We start from the raw sequence: 23,699 nt of genomic DNA, 5'->3' as shown, positions 1-23,699 counted from the left end.
GAACCTACACCATTTGGGTACCAAGGAATGTTCCTGTGTGTTTCTGAAATCACCTGCCGCATCACCCAGTAAGGCCACACTGCTGCCGGTAGGTCTCTCCCTTACCCACCTCATAGCTTTGACTGTATAAGTTTGTGAACTTCAGTAACTCCTCCCACACCTCACTAGTCCACAGTTAGGGAACGTGGAGTCTGTTTAACATTATCTTAGGTCCATGTAATAGGGAAAGAAAACCCATTGTAGGAAACTGTCAACGCTGCCTTCCAAAACCAAGCATAAGTAATTGTTGATGGGATAATGGTTTGAGATGGTCCATTGTTCTCGCTTCCTCCTGCTCTCTGCTTGCCCAGATATTTTCAGGGAGATTCTTTTGCTGGATTCTCTCAGATGCAAGTGCATTTGTGAAACTGTCTGGGGGAACTGGACACCTACAAGTCTTTATCTAGAAGGCTGCACCGCATCTCGGCAGGAAAGGCCAAGAGCCTTCTGCCCAGGGCCAGAGCAACTGGCTGCAAAGTTCCCAACAAATAAATAAATAAGTCAGTCAGCTTTCCTGAGAAACAAGTCGGCCCTCTGATCTCTCGTTCATTTATTTGCAGGCCTCATTAATATAACATCACTGCAACAAACAGCTAACGGGATATGGTGTCAGGATGAATAATGGAGTTACTCTGCTGAGATAACAATTAGGTTGTGAATGTACTATCAGCTCAGACAGCCAGCAAGGATTCACGCCGGGTAGGAGAGCTGGTGTCGCCGATGCCATAGAGTCCTGCAGAGCTCGTCAGCCGGGCTCTAGCCTACTGTGAAGAGTGTGCACACCCACGTGTACACACATACTCACACACACACACTCACACACATGTGCCAAGTTGGAAAAGAATGTGACAGTTTGCCATCTTGGATCCAGTACCCAGGTGTTTCTGGGGAGCCAGGCTGGGATCAAAATTTGCAGGCACAAAGTTGGCATCGCTGCCCTCTGAAGTCAGGAAAACTCTAAGCAACAGGAAAGGAGTAAGTGGATTAGTCAGGAGAGGATTAGCTGGCTGCCCACCCGCCATTGTCCTCACTGGCTTGTCCTGATTAGGGGTTGCTCCTGGCAGAACCCTCCTGATCCCAATCTCAGGCACAAGAGCTTCTCATACTAAGCCTGACCATCAGCTAGAGATGCCCCACCCTGGGGTGACTCCTCTGGGAGCCCCTCCCTTGGCTGCTCTGGGAGGCTCTGATGCCAGTCTCTCCCATCTGCTCTTAAGAATGCAGTCTAGGGTGCTGACAGCCTGCTAGAGTCATGGCGAGAGCTGTACCAGCTAATCAGAGAGGTGGCCAATGCCCGTGCTGGACGATCTCCACACCGGCACTTCCCCTCTGCAAGTAGGCTCCCTGCCTCTCCCTTGAGCCCCACCGAGAACTATACCCAGGGGCTCGACCTGCATAGGATGCTTATAAAAATGAAACCATTGTTTCTCTGGACCTCAGCTAGCCTGGCTTCTGCCCCAATTTCTTAATCATAAAATAGCAATGAGAAAAATAATAGCTAATACTCACTGAATGCTTCCCTGGCACATAGTCCTGCTAACTTAGCACCTTACCTATGTTATCTCAGTTGGACCTTACGACAACTTTTATGGGGCAGAAGCTACTACCATTAGCCCTGTTTTACAGATGAGGAAACCAAGGCACTGTGAGGTGTGATATGCTTTTTAAAGTCACACTGCTAGTAAGCTTTAGAACTAGGAATTAAGCCTTAGCTCCTTGACTCTAGACCAGTATAGCATCCTTCATCTCTTTCTAGGGCTCACTTAGACAAATAGAACTCTCCATCCACAGTGCTGGAGGAGGGAATGATGCAGACACCAAGCTCTTCATCAAGCCTGCTGCAGAGATGGGAAGGAGGCCCACAGTCCCCACTCCCAGCATCATTCAGGGAGACTGGAATGCACAGGGAGAGATGACAAAGGGGCAAGGCTTCAGGGGGTAGTGTGGACCTTTGCAGAGGCAGGGCCAGAGACGATGGGGGATGGAAGCTGAAAAGGTCAGAGGGGTGCTGGTCCTAGCAAAGCCAAGGCCAGAGCTCCTTAGAAAGTAGCCAGTATGGCCTTGGCCATGGAAGAGGGGCGGGGGAACCTGCACAGAGGGACACACAAGCAGACTGGTGTACGAGTTCTTGTGACTATGACCTAGGAGTCTCTCCCGAGGCAGGAGGATGGTGACTCAGGCAGTGTGGTGTGGAGGCTGAAAGCACAGGTTGGATAGACATGGCAGGGCTCTGCCACTCACTGTGTAACCTTGAGTAAGTTGCTTAACCTCTCTGGGTCACCATTCCCCATCTGTAAAATGAGAATGAAAATAGTACCTCCCTCATAACTTGTTATGAGCCCTAAGTGGGATAAAATATACAAAGTCCTTGGCACAATTCCTGGCTCATGATAAGTACTTAATAAATGAAAAAAAAAAAATGGTAGTCATCAGCATTGGACTCTTCAATAACCTGGAGCCGATGCCCGTTTCCGTCTTCTCTCCCACCGTGTCTATCAGGCAGGAGATATAAGCGGAGGAAGACGGGGCCTCTAGCATGGGAGCCGGACCTTGTGAGGCTCCCACCATAAAGGGGTTCTCCTGTGACCCCTTAAACATCTATCCCGTAAGAGGACCCAGCTCCATCTGTCCATGGCTCTACCGGAGTCCAGGAATGGCCCACCCTGGCCTCCCCTGGGCTGCCGAGCCCCTGGGCCTCCAGCGCCTCCCGCTCTGCTCCCCGGTGCAGCCCTTCGGAGCTCCCCAGCTGTAATTAATCGGCTGCATCTGCTCTCGCCCTTGGGCGGCTTTGTGGCATAGTTCCCTCCGAACTGTTCAATTAGCGGCTGCAGAATCAGGGCGAGTGCAGCATCGCGGCGGCTGTTTTCCAGGTCACGGCACCCACGGTGGAAAACAAACATGACACAGTCTGGCAGGAATACAGATTTGGCCGGGGTGCTCAGGCGTGCGGCAGGCTGCGTCCGGCTGTGCTGCTGGCAGGTGGGGTCTGAGGCGGTGGGGAAATGGCTCTCCAAATCGGGGGTTCCAGGAGAATTTGAGTGGAGTCGGGAGTCTCCCGGCTAGTCCCCTCCCATCAGCACGTGCCAGCCTCATCCCACATCTACTGGCCTATTCATCCTGGCCTAAGATGAGTAGATGAAGTGGACCAGCCCCACCTTTACATCCCAGGCATGGTCCACGACTGCTTCTGGGGCAGGACTTAGGGCTACTGGACTGAGCCCTCTGCTTTAGCATATTTCCCACATTTTCCTTCTGAATCCTACAAATAGACAAACTTTTAATTCTATGGCCAGTTAAAAAGACAGTACTCTTAAGGCAAGGTAGTAACACAGCGTCCCATTAAGATGCAAATAAAGGGTTCTTTAGGGAAGAGGGAATCGTAGGGTGAGAGGTGACTAAAATGGGGGAAGAAACTTCTGGGCGTAAAAAACGCACATGGAAAAGATAAGGGTTTATTCTCCCTTGGGGTCTGCCCAGGGCCAGCCTGGCTCATTGGCCTGTGCGATGCGCTAAGGGAAGTCGTTGGCACAGGCCCCCCTTGCTGGACACCAGCAGGCCTTTGCTCAAGCCACAAGCCTGCGTGGGGTCCTTACACTTTCAGAGGATGCACGGATATCCCAGGGTCCAAAGAAAAGCGTCTGAAATGATCAAAGGGTCTGGAAAACAAAATCTTCCAACAAAAGGCTAACAGAACTGCCGAAGCGCAGACTGGGGCGACATAATTGCTGTCTTCAGCATCTGAAGGATGTTTGATGAAGAAGCAGCCGTTCAGTCCTCCATTCGATGACGCATCACAGCAGAAACTGGCTTCAATTAAAGTAAGAGAGGCCGCGGGAAGAACTTTTTGATGCTTCCGATGTGGAAATGCTGCTTCACTCCCAAGCAACACGTAGCTACCTCTGTTCTCCCAGTGGTCCTTGAAGAACATGGTTTCTACTAGAGTCTGCTTGAGACCAACGTTTCCCAGGAATAAAGAACTGGGGATATTTACTGCCAGCTGCTCTGTCCCAGGCAGTGTACTAAGGATTCAGTTGCTAAGCAAAAACGAGGTAATTTCTGCCCCAAGACAGTTATTGTCTTACTGAGGAAAGACACAGTTTCAGTCCAGGTTGGCCATTGTTATCTTGGGGGTGTCCACCAATGAAGGTGTAGGGGTGCAGGCAAAGGGGCTACTAAATCTGCAAAAGGGGGTCAGAGAGAGCCTCACTGAGGAGGCTTCCTTTGGCAGAGCCTTGCAAGAGGGGTAGGCATTTGTCAACATCATGCTTGATCGGCAGGGGGAACCACATGCCAAGTGCACTGTGGGCCTTAGAGCCTAAAACCATGGGGACCCCTAGCTCGCCTCGGGAGCACATGTACATAATACATCAGAGAGCTGAACCCGAGCTCTAGAAGGGGGGCCGGGGAGGAGCACAAAGCAAGAGCCAGCACAGAACATAGGAGAGGTACCCCAATCACCCCCTGCACCCTTCAGCTTCTGGGCTCTTCACTCCCTCATCCCCAGCTCCTAACTCTCCCTTCTGAGGTCCACAGAAGAGAATTTAGATAGATTTCTGGTCCACAGTGCAATATGTGTTGGGAAGCATGAGACTGAAATTAGTCAATATCTAAAGATCTTCCCAGCTGATCTCGCAGGATTTCAGCTCCCTTTCCCCGCTCTCCACACCCCCACGGTGCACACTCACACACATCCCAAACCGTCAAACCACTTGTTTACATGAGTGTCCCATTCAGAATCCCTTTCCTGAAAGGATTCATTGAGTTCGTTGGGAAGCACTGCACCTACCCTGCAATGGCTAATAGCCAGGGGACAGAAGTGGCGAAAAGGGAGGGAGGGAAGCAGGAAGACCATTTCAGACAGGGCCGGCATCCTCCCAGATTTATTCTGGGTGAAAGGGTGATGCCTGGCTCAGAATACGCTTCATGCAGAGCCCAGAGTCCACCGAAGCCAAAGCCCTGCCCTGGGCAGCGTGGCCACGTCCTGGCCAAGTTTGCCAGTCAGCCCGTGAGTAGGTGCCTACTGTGGGTCACTTGACCCCTTCTAAGTTATGAGTTCTGTGGACCATGTGTCCTTCCTGCAGATAAATAGGAAGATTCTCATCATCTCTAAGTGCCCTCCAACACCACCATCCCCTGTTTTTGTGATCCGGGGAACGCAAGGAAGGAAATGGCCAATTATCAAGACCTGCTCTCTAAACCAACCGCCATCACATTAGGGACTTTCCAAATGTCGCCTCCCTTCACCTTCACAACATCCCTGTGAGGCAAGCATGGTTGTCTGTTTTCTGATAAGGACACTGAGACTGAAGGTCACATAGCTTGTGAGTATCAGAGCTGGAATTCAAATTCAAGTCTGTCTCACTCCAGAGGTTACTCCCTTCCTGCAGCAGACACTGCCCGAGCATCCGCAGATCTCTCTTCCAAACCCTGGAGTAGCCAGCTGCCCAAGAGCATCTGAAACTAGGAGCCAAGACGTGCGAATCTGGTCACCATCCTGGCCATATCTTGGTTTCCCCTCTGTCAGTCGGGGAATCGCTATGACTCCACCTTGCCCTCGTGCCCTCACCTCTGCAGGAGTTGAGCTCTCCCCTCCCACCTCCCTACAGCTTCTTCCAGATCTGGAAGACCTTCCTTGGAGTTCTGCAGAGCCGGGGACTCCACTAACTTGCCTCTTTATAGAGCCACATGGAGAGGCCAGACTTGTCTCCTGAGAGAACCAAGCCGTCCAGGGGCCATGCTGGGTGCCCTGAAACCTAACACAGCTCCTAGGAGAGAGCCTTGGAGGCGGTCTCTAGGAGGGAGCACTTCCTGGTCTGAAGCGATGTCCTGAAGAGTCCTGCTCGCTCCTTCTCTGGGGGATAGGTCCTCTCCCTTCAAGCGTCCCCTCTAGAGCCTCTCCTCCATTCTTGGTCCTGGGGGGAGATGAGGGGAGCAGGATGGCCAGGTTTTTACCATCCCAGGCCACCACCCAGACACCAAAGCCCTGAGACTCATTCTCAGAGTCACCTGGAAGCCCTCAGGTGGCAGGGGGTGTGTCCTACAGGACACCTTCCTCTGTTCCTTTGCACACTGAGCCCAGACCTCACCTTGACTCTCTGATTTTTAAGCTGATGGGGAAGCAAATGACAGGTGCAAAGGCACAGAGATTTTTAAAGTGCATTTTGTGTACGGGGATGGCTGGGATCTGAGAAGCACAGGGAGGACATAGGATAAGATGGCAGATGTGGCTGAGGAAGTCACAAAGATCAGAACGTGGAGGGCCAAGCCAGGAATTAGGGACTTTGCCTGGACAGTCCCTTCAGAGTCACTGAAGGTTTTTCGAGCAAGCGACCAGTCACCAGTATGTGTTCATGAAGGTCACCTGGCAGCATGAGGAAGTCAGATCTCGTGGACGGAGACAGTTAATGTGGGTGAGGGGGGTGCAGCTCTGCTTATCACCTGCTCTGGAACCCAGAGCTGGGCACAGACTCAAAAGACATCTGGGAATAAAGAGCTGATGGTACCTGTATTTATTATACATGGTAGGTGAGGAGAAGGAAACAGACGAAGATGCTTGCAAGACTCCTGGCTGGCTACACAGGGATTCCATTAACCTTGAAAGAGGATCTGGGAGGCTAATCAGGTTGGGGGTGGAAGGAGGAAAAATTAAGAGTTCATTTTTAGATTTGGCAAAATTTGAGGTGCCCGAGGGACATGCGGGTGGAAGTCGAGATGTCCAGTAGCGATAGGATATATGGATATGGAGCTCAGGAGAGAGGTCTGAGCCAACGATATAGATTTGGAAGTCATCCGTAATGGAGGCCTTGGGAATCCTCTTGCAAATCAAAAGCTCACCACCATATCTATGTTTTGGAAATCCAGACTTCTCTACATCAGTTTTGTAAGAGGACACTACGTCCCTTGTAAACCCCAGGGTGCAGTGACTGCTGAGCGCTTTGACCCCCTGCCCCCACCAAACTCCTTCACCACCTCCCCGGGTGCCGGCGGCACCGCACACAGCGTGTGCTGCAAGAAGTAAGTGTGCTGCAATGACCCATGAGGACGCTGATTCTCCCAGCTTGGATCCCAGCAGCTGTCAGCTGGGTTAGAAGGGATCAGCCTGGTGTCTCCATACCCCAGACTACCTATCTCTTTAACATGGGCCTTCACGCCAAGATCATAATGCTCGCTAAGATTTTCTAAGTCTTCCTTCTCTAAACAGTATAAGTTGGCTTATGCTTCTGGACCCTACAGCCCTCCCAGTGCCATGATCATGTCCCTGCCCTGACCCTCGAATATCAGAAGGGGACGCTGCAGTGACTTCCCGGCAGGAGGAGGCTGCCCCGTGGGACCTGCCAACACCGCCAAATACCCACAATGCAATCCCCACATGCTACCTGCAAGACGGAAATATTTTTAGGCTCTGCAGAAAGATTTCATTTCATTTTTTTCTGAAAGGTTGTAATTAACCACAGCGAGGCAAAAGAATGTATTTTTAAAAATAAAAGTAGGGTGGAAGAGAGCAGAACCAATCCCCACAGTTCTGTCAGGTTTTCGGTAGGTGGGTTCCTGGCATCCAGGTGTCTGGGGGAGGAGTGAGGGGGCCGGTGATGCTCATTCCAAGATCAGAGGAGAACCAGGTGCTCAGAGTCGCTCAAAGCTACTTCCTTCCTCCTGATGCTCTCCTGCAGGGGCATGAGGGCTGCCCCTTCCCTATTCCTCATTATCCATCTCCCAGAGCCCAGGAGGCCCAGGGACCAGAAGAAGTGACACCAGGGGAGAATGGAACAGCCAAGATCTAGTATTTGGTTATTTTTAGAATCTCCAGGGACAGAAAAGCCATGGTTCCCCAGACCAGCTTTCTTTCCAAATTGCCCTGCCTTGTCTGCCACCCCTACAGTCACATACATGTCCAGCACACAGGGATGCCTCGGAACCCCCTCTGCTGTCCCTCTCTTGATTCATCTCATGAATCTATTTTTATTCATAAGGTGGGATGTTTTATTCCCAGAGAAGGGAGTCAGAGCCACAGACAAGGTGACTGGGGTGAAATGAGCCCCTAGATGAGAGTTCACGGTCAGGGCTGGGAGGAGGAAGGAAGCTGACCCATCGAAGGCTTGCAGAAGAGGGTGGGAGGGCAGGAGGCCTCATGAGGAGTCCTGGCTGTGCAGGGAACGCACGAGAGCCGGGGAGTCAGTGGGCGGTGAGGGAGGAGGCCCGTCCCCTTCATCCTCATCCCCACCATTGTCTCTTCCCTGTCGCTATCACTTGGGGACTCGTGGTCGGGTGAGTTGGTGTCAGAACACAGGGCACTCAGCATCACAGGAAGAGAGCAGTGCCCCTTTGTGGGAAACAGGGTGGGGGAAGAGTCCCCAAACCTTCGATGGCATTTTCGTCTGTACATACTTATCCTCTCTGCCCCCAGGTCCCATCTAAAAAATTCTGGACTCTTGGCCTTGATCAACCCTCCCTCCCTGTCTTGCCTTTCTAATGATGTGGTGAAAAGGGCCCCAGCTATCTTGATTGTGGTGGTGGTTTCATGGGTGTGCACATCTATCAAAATTCATCAAAGTGCACATCTGAAAGAGGTGTAGTTGGCTGTACAGGAACCATACCACAATAAAGGTATTTAAAAAAAATGATATGCAAATTTTAAAAAAAGTGCTCCGGGCTGTTTTACAACTGTGTATACAGGTTGTGTGACGATCTTAGAATACGCTCCCCCAAGTCTCCTTCCAGTTCTGAAATTCTATGTTCCTGCCTAGGGTTGAGTTCACATCTAAGTTCCTCCTGCTTTGGATAAATGTGGACCACAAAGTATGAACTTATGCCCAGGGATCTGTTGGATCTCCCAAAAGAGCTGCATTTTTCCTAGATGCTGATCCGTTCCCAGGCAGAAGGTGACAACTTAGGAGAGCCTGATCCTGCAGTTCCCTTCCCTGTTGGGTCAAAACAAAAAGAGACAGATAGCATTTGGTGACTGCATTAAGAAATGAATAAATAAATGATCCTTGCTAAATGGGAAGCTAGCAAAATTTGGAAAGCCCAGATCTATTTCTTTTCTATTTCTTTTTCATCCTAGCATGTGTGTGTCATAGGATTTTTTTTAAATTTTTGCATAACAATGTTAAATATACTTTCTGTCTTTGGTCATCACCCACAGCAGTACCTAGTCTTGGACTCCTCTGAGCTCCCTCCAGATCTACCTTATCATTGTGTACCCTGCGCTAGCCTTATTTATGGCCTCCTTATCTCCTCCTCCTTGACCACTAAGTTCCTCGAAAGCAAATTTCCTATTGTAGTCATCATTGTAAACTCTACACAGCAGTGGAAACAATAGGACATCACAATCACAAAGTCCTTTCGGGTTTACAGAATGTTCCCAAGCACCCTCTATTTGCAAGCTTCTAGGTGAAGGTTGGTAGAGATGATTATCTTCCTTCCCGACTAAGAAGAACTGAGGTTCAGGGAGATTAAGTAACTTGATCAAAGTCAGGCAACCAGTGCATTAGAGACAAGTCTCAAACAATGATTTTCTGCCCCGAGTCCAGTACTTTCTGATAATTTCTTTTTAATAAATGGATGAATGAAGGAATGAATGGATGTCCTAAAGAATCGATGAAGTCACGATGATGCTGGGACCCTAGATAAGCTGAAAGTGGAGAAAACACACTCAGTTGCCCCAGATTCCCGATGTCCATCAGAGTCCCTAAGCCTTCCTGGGGAGGGAAAATGGCTCTGCTGCTTCTGCTTCTGTGGCGGGCCAGGATTGCTCATCCCGTTTCCCTCCCGCAGATTTTGACGGTGTCTGGACCTCCTGAAGGGGGCACTCGAGTGACCATCCATGGCGTGAACCTGGGTCTGGACTTCTCCGAGATCGCCCACCACGTGCAGGTGGCTGGGGTGCCCTGCACTCCCCTGCCGGGGGATTACATCATCGCTGAGCAGTGAGTCCAGTCCGCTTCTTCCCCGGGCAACTAAGGGCAGGGGCTCAACCATCTCCCTTCTCTGGGACTTCCCCAGGATTCACCTCCCATCTCTGTCCCCCTATGGACTCTGATCCCAGAAGCCTTCCTAGGGCTTTCTCCTATCTCACCGCCACTCTTAGAGCATCCTATTCTGTTTGATGCTTGGTTCCCTGGCTCCTCTGGCATCAGGGCTCCTGGTGCAACACTGCCTGGCATTAGTCTTCACCTGCCCATTGGCTAACTGGGCCACTTTCCCAGCCAGTCCAGGCTCCTCCTCCTCGGCCTCCCCCGGCCCCTTCCCCGCCAGCCCCCACTGGAATGCATCCTGCTCCGTGGGCTGCGGGCAACAATTTGTTTGGCTCACGGGGCTCTGACAGCAGCTTAATCCGAGCAGGGCCTCTGCCAGAGCAAATTCATTTATTTCACTAAGGGAAATGTCAGCTGGAAATTAGAAAATAGGCATGTAGTGGCGGACAGGCGATCGGGGCTCCGGGAGTGACATATGTTCCAATCTGGGGTGTTCATTTGGCAGTGGCGGCTGCTGTGGAGTTGGTGGGCAGGAGGTGGGCACGAAGCTGAGGGCGGGAGGGTAGGAGGAGTGATGCTCCTCCTATGGAGAAAGGGAAGGGAGCAGCCAGATCCTTCTGCATCATTTGTCGCGTAAAGTTGGGTCAAGTCACCCTGGTTCCAATGAGAACACAGCTCTGCAGGGGGCCCTGGGAGCAGGACCGAGAGCAGGGCGTGGAGGATGGCTTGTCTCCCTTCACTCCCCCTGCTGCAGCCTCCGCAGAGCCAGCCTGCAGCGACAACCAGGAAAACAGCATTAGTGCCGGTAAAAATGATGTCACTTATCTTTCATTAGCACTTGCACTTTCTCATCCATTCTCTCGCTTTTAATTGGTGAGGACTCTGAGAGGTCGACGTTGTTATCGCCATTTCACAAAGCCAGAGAGAGCAAAAGACTTCCCCCTTCACTGAGTGTGTAAGTGGCCATGGCAGAGTTGGAACTCGAGTCTCCTAACTTGCAGTCCAGGTCTTTTTCCATTTCCTAACAGTGATGGGGGAGGACTCCTGGATAAGAGTGGCCTGCAAATTCCATGGCCCATCAGCGTGTGGCTTTCGGGGTCAGGGGCCATGACACCAGTGTGGCTGGGGAGGGGTCCGAGTTGGAGGGGTGAACTCCTCGACTTTGGGGACTGGGGTGGTGCCTCCTGGCCCCACAGGGGAGAGGAAGGAGCTTCAGATTGTGCAGACCTGACCCTTCACTGACAGCCTTGTCCCTGCAAGGAGGGAATCTTAGAGGGAAGCCTGGCTGGGCCTACAGGAAACAGATGAGGAAGAGGGAAAGGAGAAATGATGTAAGTGGTGCTTCTGAGCCAGAAGAGGAGGTGAAAGCTTTTGGACAGGAGCCCTCAGAGGTCCTCACAGTCAGGCAGTCTTTACAGAGCCCAGTGTCCTGCCAGACCCAGCTAGGCACTGAGTCTCACTGACCCCAAATCCACCTTGGCCTCAAGGACCTGCCTTGGGCCTCGGGACCCAGGCTGAGTCTCCAGCTTAGTGCGATGCCTCAGGACTTCAAACGAAAGGGTTTCGGGGGGACTGAAAGGTTTGAATTGAGAAATGGAAATTCGTGGGCAGCCAGACATGGAAATTGCATGAGATTTGAAATTCAAAGGTGTCCTGAGTCCTGCCTCCTCTACTGACCAGCCCTGAGGCCTTAGCAACTGTTGTTCAGTCTCTCTGGCCTTCATTGGCCTAATGGGAACCATGATTCCTGCTGCACAGGTCCTGGGGGAGAATTCAGTAAGATGAGAACTTGGAGACTGAAACATGCCACAGGAACGTAAGGAAATATTGATCTATCTTTGAAATCAAATGCACCGAACTCACCCAGGGCCCCGGGGAGGAAAGTGCCGAGACAAACCGGAAGTGAGGATAGGAAAGGGGAGGTAATGGTTGCCAGGGGTCCCTGCCCAGGCCGGTGGTCACCCTAGAAAACCACCCGCGTGGTCTCCTCAGGTGCAGAGCAGGCAGGAGGCGGACGGGCACACTCTGCACCTCGGCTGCAGGCGCCCTGGTTTCCAGCCGTGCCAGGCTCATTACTGCTCTCGAGGTTTCAGAGTTTGTTAACATCATTAAAGCCTCCATCCCGGGCAGTGAGCAGCAGGCGCAATCATTACAGATGTCTGCAAGAGATGAATTTGGCTAAATGGGCCCGGTGCAGAGTCCCGGGCACGGGCAGGATTCGCGGGCAGGGTAATGACTCGCCATATGCTTGTGCCGTGCCATCTATCACTCGGCAATTAGGTTAATGTTCGTTAAAGGGCCCTGTTTAGTCCTGCAGTCAGCACCCTACAGATCTGTGGAGGGCCCAGCGACTCCATCACAGGACATTTCCCAGGTTGAGGCTGCAGCTCTGCCCCTCCTGGGACAGGGGCTCTGTGTGAGACGGACTCAGCTTGCATCCTGAGACCTCCTCCCTTCTCACCTGCTGCACCTGTGAACTCAGCCGTGTCCAGATGGATGTTAGATGCCAGTGCTCCCCACCCCAGGGATGCACACTCAGTGGGGAGAAAGGCACCATCTGTGCCAGTCTGTGGGAGGTGGTGTGGTGTGGGGCGAGGGCACTGGACTGGGTGCCAGGAGCTTAGCTTTTGATGTGCTGTATGACTTTGGTCACTTTGCTCTCTGATCCTCAAATGCCTCATCTGGAGAATGGGTACGGAGAAGTAGATCTCTACAGTCACGTCTAAGGTCCTTAGGGTGTCAGGGGCAATGACCTCTATGCCCCATAGAATCTGCAGCTCCCACCAACAGGAAGTGTATCAGTGGCACTAATGTGAATCCAGAAGCCCCCTGTCTACCAGGAGGAGTCAAGCCTTCCAATGGTGAAGCTAAGTAACTGTTAGACAGTTGTTTAGTACAACTCCTTATTTTCCAAAAAGGAACTCTAGGCATCCCCAGCTGCCGTCTCCTGAAAAGGCACAGGGAGCCTGGGGCTACCAGGGGTCACCCAGGGAGGCAGGGAGGCAGGGAGGCAGGAGGCCCCAGAAGTCAAATCATAGGAATTTTACTGACCTGTAATGCCTGGAGGAAGAAATTGTGCACACACCTCTTCCTGTGGGCATCTCCAGCCAGGAAGGGAGGGGGCGCAGGGGCTCAGGTGGTTACCTCTCAGAGCCTTAGGAACCCAGCCGGGTCTTCCCTGCCTCCCTCCCCTCTCCTCCTTCCCTATCCCTGCCCCCACCCCCACCCCCTCCACACACCAACAACAACCTCAACTCCACCCCAGCATTGCTACCACGTCCATCCTGTCCCTTCCGAAAAAGACAGAGAGAGCATGCCGTTAATTCCGGGGCAGTAGAGGGGGGTCGCCAAAGGCATGAGCTTTGGAGCCAGGCTGACTTGGACTTGAATCGTGTCTCTGCCACGTACCAGAACTATGGCTGTAGATGAGTCACTTGGTGTCTCTGGGCCTTGGTTTCCTTGTCTCTAAAAATGGAGACAGTAAGACCTGCCCTGTAGCAGAACCTGAGGATGGCACAAGGTCCTGTCTGGTTCAGTGCCTGCCACCAAAGCTCGGTAAATTGTAGCTCTTTTTTTTTTATTATTATTAAGGTTCACAAACTGCTTTAGCCTGACCCTCATTCCTCAGTTATAACTCTCTCCACTCCCTGCAGGGGCCCTTGCTTCTTCCTTTAACTCCGTCTCTCCCTGAGCTCAAATGTCTATAAGAAATACACTCAGGGATGCCTCTGCATCCTTCACTGTAAGCACTGGGTCCCAGGAATAAAAAGGAAGAAGGATTAGAGGTCATTGGAGTCCTACAGTGCTGCCTGGGTCCTTAGGGGTCTCACCCTGTTCTTAGATCCATCTAGGACTAGAAGCCAGACCTTCTGCAGCCCCCTGCTGACTGCTGCCCCTCTCCCCACTCATTTGATGAACTAGAAACCCGTTCCAGCAGCAGGGAGAGGAGTCAGCTGCAGTGCCATGGAAGGGAACCTGTGGTCCAGCTCCGGACCCTCCCTGCAGCCCAGCCCCTGGTCTCTCGCATCATGCCTTTCCAGGCAGGACATTCAGAGCCAACTGCAGGCACTCAGCCTTGGACACCTGGGCAGTGCCCATCTCCCAGCCATCCCTCTTCTCCCAGGTGCTTGACAGCAAATCTCATCTTTTGGGACATGAACCCTGAGCAGGAGAATGTTCTAGAAAAGACAATGTGCCTCGAGGCCCCAGCTCATTGTTAACTCCTTGCAGGGACAGCTGAACAGCCATTCTAGGCCTTCTCTCCTAGATAGGCCCCAAGAGGAACAAATATGCCCGTGACCCTACTGTGTTCTTCTTTCCGAGACTCCAAGCCTGCCCTGATTTCTTCCTCCTTTTCTCCTCGAGGAGGGCTCCAGCACAGTGGCCAAGGTGGGGTGAGCAATGGACAAGAAAGCCCTGATGAGAAGAGAGGGGAAAAGACTTATCTGCTCCCTCTTCCTCTTGGCCCTCCCCTCTCCCCATGCTCCCCAAGTAGACAGCAGATAATCCTCTGAAGCTCCTTGAGAGTTTACAGGATGGCAGGGACCCCAAACAGGAGCGGGAGCAGGTGCCCAGGAAGCAGGAGGGGTGAGTCGCTACTCCAGGCAGGTCGCAGCACGGAAATAACCCCACGCAATACCTTCAATTAAGCTTCTCGAATGCTCCGCTAATGAGGTTGAAGGAGACAGTTACGTGTAAAATACTAATTGATGCATCACTATCATCTTCACTGTGGGTTCATAATTAATTTATTTGTTCACAGAGCAAGGGAAGGGAGAACATCCTTCCAAGCGCCCTCGGTACTTTCTTGTTGAACCTAATATGCTAAACGTAATAAGACAGTTATTGCATGTTAAGTAAATATTCGCCAGGAGTGAAAGTACTTATTTGGGATTAACTGTTATGAAGGAGATGGAGGTCCGTGGCACGCCGGGTGTGTGAGCACGCGGTGTATTTGTTTAATGCAAGTTTTATTACATCGAAATGAAATCTCTGTTTAGTTACCTTCCTTCCTAGATAAGCCGTGGAGATAAGCATCGCTCGGTTAAACACGGACCTCCCCCACCGTGCCAGGATACCACTGGGGATTAGTGGAGAGGGGTCTGTTTTTCTGACTCCCCACTAAGCCAGCCTACCAAGGGCACCAGACTGCTCTGAACTGTTAAATGGTGTCAGAAGGAAAGGGAAATCCTTCCATCTGTGCCCTGGTTCCTTTTTGCTGAACCTGGTGAGGGCCCTTCCCACCCACCCCGTGCCTTAGAATTCCAGGCAAGAGGTCCCCCCACCAAGAATCCGATTGCTTCTGTTCCTCCCGCGTCCTCCGGCTGCCCACTCTTTCTAGAAGGCGGCTGTGACTAAAGCAACCAGTCTGTAAATGTGCTTGTTGTAACTTATCTCAGGCTCCAGGGAAGCCAACCCCGGGGGTGTTGATCTGCACTTCAGTGAGAGAGAGCACCACACCCCACCTCCCCTCCAGGCCTCCTGGTAAGGGGAGACATGCCTTCCAACCCTGGGGCTGGCTCAGAGCCCCGCCCACCAGTTTAGTGCGCTCAGCCCTTGATGAAGTGGGAATCCAGGGTCGACTGCCATCCTAATGAACTCATTCACCTCCCAGCCCTTCGCCCTCACCCCTGGCCTCAAGACTCCCCTCCTGTCATGTAGCAGGAAGCTCCTGTTTTAGGTACCTACTATCTTGCCAGATTATCTGCTACCTTTTTTTAAACTCACCGCAGGAAACAAACCACAATTGAATCAGCTTTGCCAATCAGCCCTCAATCCCTCTTTCTGGGAGAGTTGCAGTGTTGGCTTGTGGCACAGGAAAGAATGCTAAATGACTGCCCCTAGATCTCTCTGTTGGACGCTAGGTTCATTCCAATATTCCAATATTGGGTAGCTACCAGTGCTAGGCACTGCACTAGGCACTGGGGACGACAGGCTTGCTCATAGAAATGGGCAGCATAGCCTTGCTGAGGCACGCGGGGCTTTAGAGATGATCTCATCCAACCTCTCACTGCACCAATGAGCAACTGAGGCCCAGAGAGGGCAAGTACTTTACCCAAGGTCACACAGCCACAGAAGCAAGCAAGCTGAGTCTTGGGCCAGCACTATTACAAGACAGCGATGAATCATTCACTGTGTCGGGGTGAGCCAGCAGGGGCAGGGATGCCAGCTCTCGCCAAGCCTCTCATGGGAAGGTTTGCTCTCTCCTCAGGATCGTCTGTGAGATGGGCCACGCCGTTGTGGGAACCACCTCTGGGCCCGTGCGCCTGTGCATTGGCGAGTGTAAGCCAGAGTTCATGACCAAATCCCATCAACAGTACACCTTTGTGGTGAGTCCTGGGTCTGGTGCTGGGCTACGTGCTCCCTGCAAGGGCACACTTCTGCTCCAGACTTTGCCCAGGAAAGCCCCACGCTCCCCCTCCCAAGCCGGCATCTCCAGGCTTCTCAAGGATGGAGCAGGAGACCAGAAGTGGGAAAGCCTGTCTTCCCCGGGTGGGCTGAGTGCATGACCAACTAATGCTTTGGAGACTTGGGAGGCACAGAGAGCCACAGGTCAGAGTTCTAAATGAGCAAAATCAGGTTTTTCTTAGAAAGTGGATCCTAGACACAGAGTGGGGAGGGGCTGCCTTTGTCCCACCAATGTGATATCTTAGTCTAACTCCAGCCTAATGAGGGCAGATCACCGGAGGGACCTAATTAAAAAGGTCTATATTTATCCACATGCTTTGTTTTCTACCAAGGATATTCTAAGTGGGAGTTCAGAGGAGTCATTTGAAATCCTGCAGGGATGTGTGTCTGTGTTCAGGACCACAGGAGTGAGCTGTACAAGCAAGTTGCTCCGTGTGCCTGTGCAGTTACACGCACGTGCACACACTCGTACCTGAAAACGCTTCTGCACACTCAGACAGCAGGTGGTAGGGCCCCAAAGGCTTTCTTTATTCCTACTGAAGAACTCACTTCTGGGGCCCCAAAGGCCCTTTTCTGACACTTAACCTACACTGCCAAGTTGGGTTGATGTGCCATTAAACTTGGCATTGAAAAGTATTAACACCAGCAGAGGGGATCAAACCAGCCCTTGCTAAGAGGAACGAAAAATTATTAGACCACCAAATCTTATTCTCTCTGAAGTATTTTACTGCTTATTTTAGGTTTCCCTGACTCTGCCTTATCTGGTATTGGTCTCCTCTCAGATTGGAGGGTACCAGGGCCTATATCTGCTGCTCACCTACCCCATCTCCTATGCAGGACAGACAGGGTCTTGTGTGAGAAGCAAACCCAGGAAGACTAGATGGAGAGAGAGCTGTAGAGTGTCAGAGCTGGGAGGGCTTTAAAGATCTTGCAGCTCACCTTCCTCTCTTGGCAGAGGAGCAAGCAAAAGCCCGGAGTGATCCAGAAACTTGCTTCTGACTCCATCACTAGTGAGTGGCAAATGCAGACTAGAGTTCATGCATATGTAGTTGCTCAGTTAAATGTACTTCCACTCCCGCTAGGCAGAAGCCATTCCTTTCTTATTTAGGTTGACTGCCTGATGCATTTAGGCTAATTATGCTTAGCTTTTAAGCTTAAGCATAATTTTACAATTTAGTGAGCTTACTAGAAAATCCCAGTCAATGATGGCTATCCTTCGGATGAAGGTCAGGAAAGCCACGTCTAACATTTATTGGCAGCTCTCTGCACCAGGCACGCTGCCGTGCCCTTCATGTGCTTAGGGAGGGACGGAAGGACGTGTGTCTGGCCATTAATGGAGCCTCTCGGTGGCCCAATCCAGGCAGGGATGCTCTATTCAGCTCTATTGATTTTGTGCCAAAAAAATCAGTACACACTCCAGATAGAGAAGCATTTTCAAATTGTTCTCAATTTGTAAACTAATTGATAGATTAGTCAGTGTCATCTCTGCCTTCCCTTCAGTATTATGAGCATGAGACTCCCAGGGGAGTTAATTAATTCCAAAGCTGGGCCCTTCTGCCTTCCCTGGATATGCCCAGAGCCTCTTCTTTGAAAAGGTCTCAACTCTGGGGTAGGCAGAGAGAGTGTGCGGGATTAGAAAGGGCAGGAGAAGCGCCTCCACTCTGAGCTCAGATGCAGTGCCTCCTTCTGCCTCTAAGTCTAGTCTGGGTTTCTCCCTTCGGGCAAAACCTGAGCTGTGATCACTTCTCTGTTTCCTCCCAAAGAACCCTTCTGTGCTGTCACTCAACCCCATCCGAGGGCCGGAGTCTGGAGGCACCATGGTGACCATCACGGGCCATTACCTCGGGGCTGGGAGCAGTGTGGCTGTTTACCTGGGCAACCAGACCTGCGAGTTCTATGGGTGAGAAGGGCTCGAAGGAGCGCTAGGAGGCTGTACGTGTGAGGCCTGGGCCCTCGTGTTCCTGTGCGTGTTCACTTATATGCTGCCCCATCACCTCCATGTTATGTGTCCCATCCCGGGCCCGAATACCATTCCGGTCACTGTGAGAAATACATACCACTAGTCAATCTGTATCATGAGTATCGTAGGGTCTAAGTACTTGTAAAAATGATCAGAAGTGAGAACCGTGAGAACTGCTGATGAAGAAGGCTCCCAGGGGTTTTCAGTCACTGTCAGCATCCAGCATTCATTGTGTACCCACCATGGTGACACAAGACCCCGGAGTGATCCAGAAACTTGCTTCTGAGCCCATCACTAGTGAGTGGCAAATGCGGACCAGAGAAACATGGAGATTGCATGGCCTCAGTCCTCCACAAGCACACAGCCTTATCCTCAGAGCATCTCTCATGCATGAAAGTACGAACACACCTACTATTTGTCAGATGTTCTGATGAAGCCCTGGAGAAGGAGAGCATCCAGAGAGAATTCTGAAAGGGTCCATGGATGAGAACTTGACTTGCTCAGTACTATCTGATCATCTCCTCCTCGGACCACAAGCTCCCAGAAGGCAAGGACTGTATGTTCACTTCCCTGCATAGCAGGTGTTCAGTTTATTAACTGACTGACCAGACTTGAGGCACTGGCTAAACCGTCATTCTAGAAAGATCCAGAAAACAGGAGTTCCCCCAAAGCCCCTGGAGCCCTGCCCCTGCCCCGCATTCTCTAATCCTCTTCTCCAGTTGGCTCCCTCTCTAATCCACCCGGAGTTGGAGCTCAGGTAGAAAGAGGCACTGAAACTGCTAAGGGACGTTCCGCAGTCTAGAGAATAAAAGGACAAGAACATTCCTGGGCCGAACCCTCAGACTGGGAAAACGCATTCTCAGGCCGGAGGGCACCCCTCTTGCCTACACCTTCCCTCACAGCCCTCCCGCTGTCTCCCTGTAGGCGGTCGATGAATGAGATCGTGTGTGTCTCACCCCCGTCATCCAACGGGCTGGGGCCTGTCCCAGTTTCCGTGAGTGTCGACCGAGCCCGCGTGGACAACAACCTGCAGTTCGAGTACATAGATGACCCCCGGGTGCAGCGCATAGAGCCCGAGTGGAGCATTGCCAGGTGAGGGGGGCGGGCAGGAACGCACTCCGCTGCCACGCCCAAGTGCACCTCGGTGCAGATCCCAGGGCGAGAAGAGGCAGCAGCTTGAGAGGGTTTCTATCTAACCCAGCCTCTGCTTGTTCCCAGTGGCCACACACCCCTGACCATCACAGGCTTCAACCTGGATGTCATTCAGGAGCCAAGGATCCGAGTCAAGTTTAATGGCAAAGAATCTGTCAATGTGAGTAACCATGGGTCCACCTGGTCCCCAGGAAACACGGCAGTGTCTGTGTTTTGAGATGTGATGAGGTCTGTGTCCGGCACTGCTAGAGAAAAGTGTTAGCTCAGGACACTGAGTCCGGAATCGCAGCCCCAAACACCTGAGCCTTACAATGATTTTTATAATTGCAGTATAATCATTTCTTGTCAGAAGACAACATAATGAGTGTATAAACGTACTGGCCTCTGAGCTTAAGATATGGTGCAAAGGGCTCCTGTTTAATGCCATATGTTTACCTTGAGGTCTGATAAGAGGCAATGTGAGAAGATGAAGAAATTCTGGCTGAGGATTCAGACATTTCCAAATCGGAGGCAGGACACTGCCATCTATTAGCTGTACAACCACGATCATTTCATTTAACCTCTCTGATCCTCCATTCCCCGGCTGTAAATGGTGGTGATAAGACTCGCCTCGTGGATTTGTAACTTGTAGCCGTTGGCTGGCCCTAGGTGGGCACCTGATAAACGTTAGTCAATGCGTGCGGATAACTCCATCCCCGTTGCTAAGATGATCAAGTTGAACATTTTACTTGACTCCTCTGTGCAGAGCCATGTAATTTAGTTTTTTCCACTATGGATTTTTGTGATGTTAAAAAAAAAAGTTCTCTAGGGTAAGAGCAGAATGTCTGCTGTGTTGTTATAAATTTTTCAGTTTGTTCTACTAGCTCCATCTCACTCTTTTCAGCCAACATTTTCTGAAACATGAGTGTATTCATAATTATAGTCCAGGAGATGCTATTATGGCCATGATTTTTCATATGAATTACTATTATTACTGCTTAGACCTTATGGGGATGGAGCAGGCTGAGATGGAGATGGGGAAGATGGTACTGCCTCTGCCCTCTTATTTCTGACACCTTCCCAGCATGCTTTAGGCTCCCCCAGGAAATGACAGGCTGCTTAAGGCTAGATCTGGAGATGTCTCAGGGATCATCTGGTCCAACCTTCTCATTGTATAGCTTAGAAAACTAAGGCTAGAAAGGATTAATGACTTGCCCCCAGTTATGAAGGTGGCTGGTGGCAGAGCCAAGCTAGAAGCCAAACGTCTGGACTCTTCATCACTAGACCACGTGAGATGCTGGCGGGCTTGACATTCCATCATGCCAAGGACGTGGGGACACCTGGATCACACCTTCAGTGCCCACCATCATCACAGTTCTTTGGACTAGAAGAACATGTGCCTCCTTAACCCAAATGTAGACTTTGATCCATGCATAAAAGAGCCTAAATCCCCCTCCACTCCCAGACTGAAGCTCAATGTTCACCACCTCCATCCGTGCTTCAAGGAGTTAAGAAGCAGCTCCTCTCTCTAGAGAGTTGGGGGCCCTCAGCTCCCCCAGTGACCTGCCTGGAGTCTGCAGGCTGGCAGCCTGGGTGTGCAGATTTCCATCAAGTCCGGTTTGTAAACTCTGCCCCATGCCTTCTCTTTCAGGAATGGTGGGAAAGAACCCTGTTGCCCCCGCAGCCCTGCAGCTCAGGGCCCCACCTCATCCTCAGCCCCCTGCCCCAGGGCTACCCGCTGCCTTTGGGTTTGGAAGTAGCCCCAGTGAGAAGGGCCAAAGTGAAAGCCGCAAAACCCAAAGGAATGTTTGGCAGACAAAGTGCCGATGCAGCTCGAGGCAGGGAGCAAACAGAGGCTGCTTGTCTGGGGGCGATTTGCTCATTCCCAGAGGAGTCTCGTCCAAGGGCGCTGGAGTGAGCAGGGAGGAAGGTGGAGCGGGCGGGGAAGAGGCACTCAGCCTGGGAGTCTGCCCTGTGGAGCTCAAGGTGGGACTCCCTGGCTCAGCTCTACCAGTCTGACCACACCCCCTTTTTCCTTATGCCTAAGTGTCCCCAGATGGAATGTGAAAGGGACATTAGGTTCATAAGGGGCTGCTGAAGGGGGAGCTGAAAAGGATGGGGATGGGTTCTGACCTCTGACACTGCATGAACCCCTCAGTGAGCTGTTTGGTTTAAACTCTTAAACTCCCTCTGAAAAGGGAGGGTTAAGACTTGGAGCTCCAACATAATCTCTACGCAGATGTCAGCTTTTTTTTGCAATTTCACACGCGGTCTTGTTTTCCAATCCTGAAGCCCAAGCATGTGTGTGTTGGCCAGACTCACAACATCTGTGGACCCGCCAGGACAGCATGTACTTGAGCAGGGTTCTCACAGATGCCCTTGGCTGTTGCTGGGACACGGTGGTTCCCAAACCAAAGCTGAGCTGGGCAGAGTGAGACAGGAGGAGAGGGGCAGGCATCCAGGCTTTCTTCCCAGACCATACACGGTCCTGGAGCGGTTTCTGCAGCCTGGCTGCTGCCTTGGGCAGCCCCAAAACTAAACCACCGGAGGAGAGAATAGCACAATGTGTGCCAAGCAGGGCCAGCTCAACTAGGATTTTTGTTACGAGACCAGGGTCCACCAAGGAAGAAAAGACATCATGAACTCAGTGTCAATACCAAGGTTATAACCCCATGTAGAGTTAGGGGGCACTTGGCTGGAGAAGAGGGAGGTCCTGACTAGAACATTTAAGGAGGAGAAGGACCCTTTTCATCCATCACTGTATTCAATAAACATTAACTAAACACCTACTATGTGCTGGCAAAGTGCTCATCGTGCACAACTTCCTTCTTCCCACCACACACACACACACAAACACACAGAGGACACTGCTTCTGTCCCTTTTGCTCAGACATCCATGCTCCCTCACGCCCAGGCCTTTGCTGCTGTTTCCTTGGCCTGGGACTTGATCCCCTACCATCCCCCTCATCTAGGTTAAGCCCCACACATTCTTCAGATTAAACTTCATCCATCTCTTCCAAGGGAAGGCTCCCACAAGTCCCCCTCCCCCTGCTTCAGGCCACGCAGGCTCACACACACACTCGTGCACACTCACAGACACCCTCACCGCCCCTGGCTCTTTTCCCCTCAGGTGCTTCTCACCCCCGCCGGTGCGTTTCCCAGCGCCAGTGCCCCTACTGTGCTCCCGGCCCCCTGCCCGGACTGCACGGTCATGCCTGCTGAATCGTTTGTCTCTCCCCTAGACTGGAACTCTTTCACTGATGGCCCCATTCCTAGCACAGTGCCTGGCACAGAGTAGATGCTCACTCAATGTTGGTGAATGAATGAAGTTCAAATGCATCCCCTTCCCAACAACAACAACAATAATGAAAACAAATTTCACAGCCCTTTTCCTCGAGGGCTTATATCTAACGGAGACAGCAAGTGGCCCAGTGGGGACCGGCCAAAGCAGGCGGAGGGCGGGGAGGGCAGCAGCCTGACCCCGGGCATCACCTGCTCAGGGTTTGATTGCTGCGCTTTGGGCCTCTTAGGTGTGTAAAGTTGTCAACACCACCACCCTGACCTGCCTGGCACCCTCCCTGACCACGGACTACCGGCCCGGCCTGGACACCGTGGAACGGCCGGATGAGTTTGGATTTGTCTTCAACAACGTCCAGTCCTTGCTGATTTACAACGACACTAAGTTCATCTACTACCCCAACCCAACCTTTGAACTGCTCAGCCCCACCGGAGTCTTGGATCAAAAGCCAGGATCCCCCATCATTCTAAAGGTAGGAGCGCAGGACAGAGTGCGTCCCACGCACGGGGCTGGTGAGAGCACCCCTCTCCCAGCCTGGTCTCTCCTGCCTTCAACTCACGTGGACTCAAGTAGCTGTCATCTCCCTGTGAAGGGGGCTTGGTTATAGATATTGACCCATCGAGTGACATATCTTGGGATTCTCAAGAAACACTGTAGAGTATTTCCATGTGTTCTTGTGAGCTTTGGGACCCAAAAGTCCAGCAGTGGTTTGTGTCCTTTATTGACCTATCCGTAGCCACAGTAAATTGTACTCAAATGTCAAGGGGTCGTGGTCCCCAGGTACCATCTGTCCAAGTGTGTGCTACTCCACTATCGCTCATATCCCCTGTGTCCTCCCCCAAACTGTTGCTTGTTTACTGTTTTATATCCCCTTCCTCTCTTTCCCACT

At 51.7% G+C, this 23,699-nt stretch overlaps 1 protein-coding gene across 1 annotated transcript in view; it reads left to right on the top strand.

Annotated features, from left to right (window-relative positions):
- The window catches only part of PLXNA2 (plexin A2), a 203,253-nt gene that overhangs the window by 162,172 nt on the left and 17,382 nt on the right, over positions 1-23,699 (top strand). Inside the window, 6 exon segments of the mRNA XM_032467086.1 lie at positions 9,814-9,965; positions 16,225-16,342; positions 18,185-18,321; positions 19,306-19,473; positions 19,600-19,693; positions 23,043-23,282. Coding sequence (XP_032322977.1) covers positions 9,814-9,965; positions 16,225-16,342; positions 18,185-18,321; positions 19,306-19,473; positions 19,600-19,693; positions 23,043-23,282 — 909 coding nt within the window.

Source organism: Camelus ferus, chromosome 23 (assembly GCF_009834535.1).
Source record: "Camelus ferus isolate YT-003-E chromosome 23, BCGSAC_Cfer_1.0, whole genome shotgun sequence".
Taxonomy (NCBI): domain Eukaryota; kingdom Metazoa; phylum Chordata; class Mammalia; order Artiodactyla; family Camelidae; genus Camelus; species Camelus ferus.
Note: the sequence above shows the minus strand (reverse complement) of the source record. Positions and strands in the feature narration are given on the sequence as shown.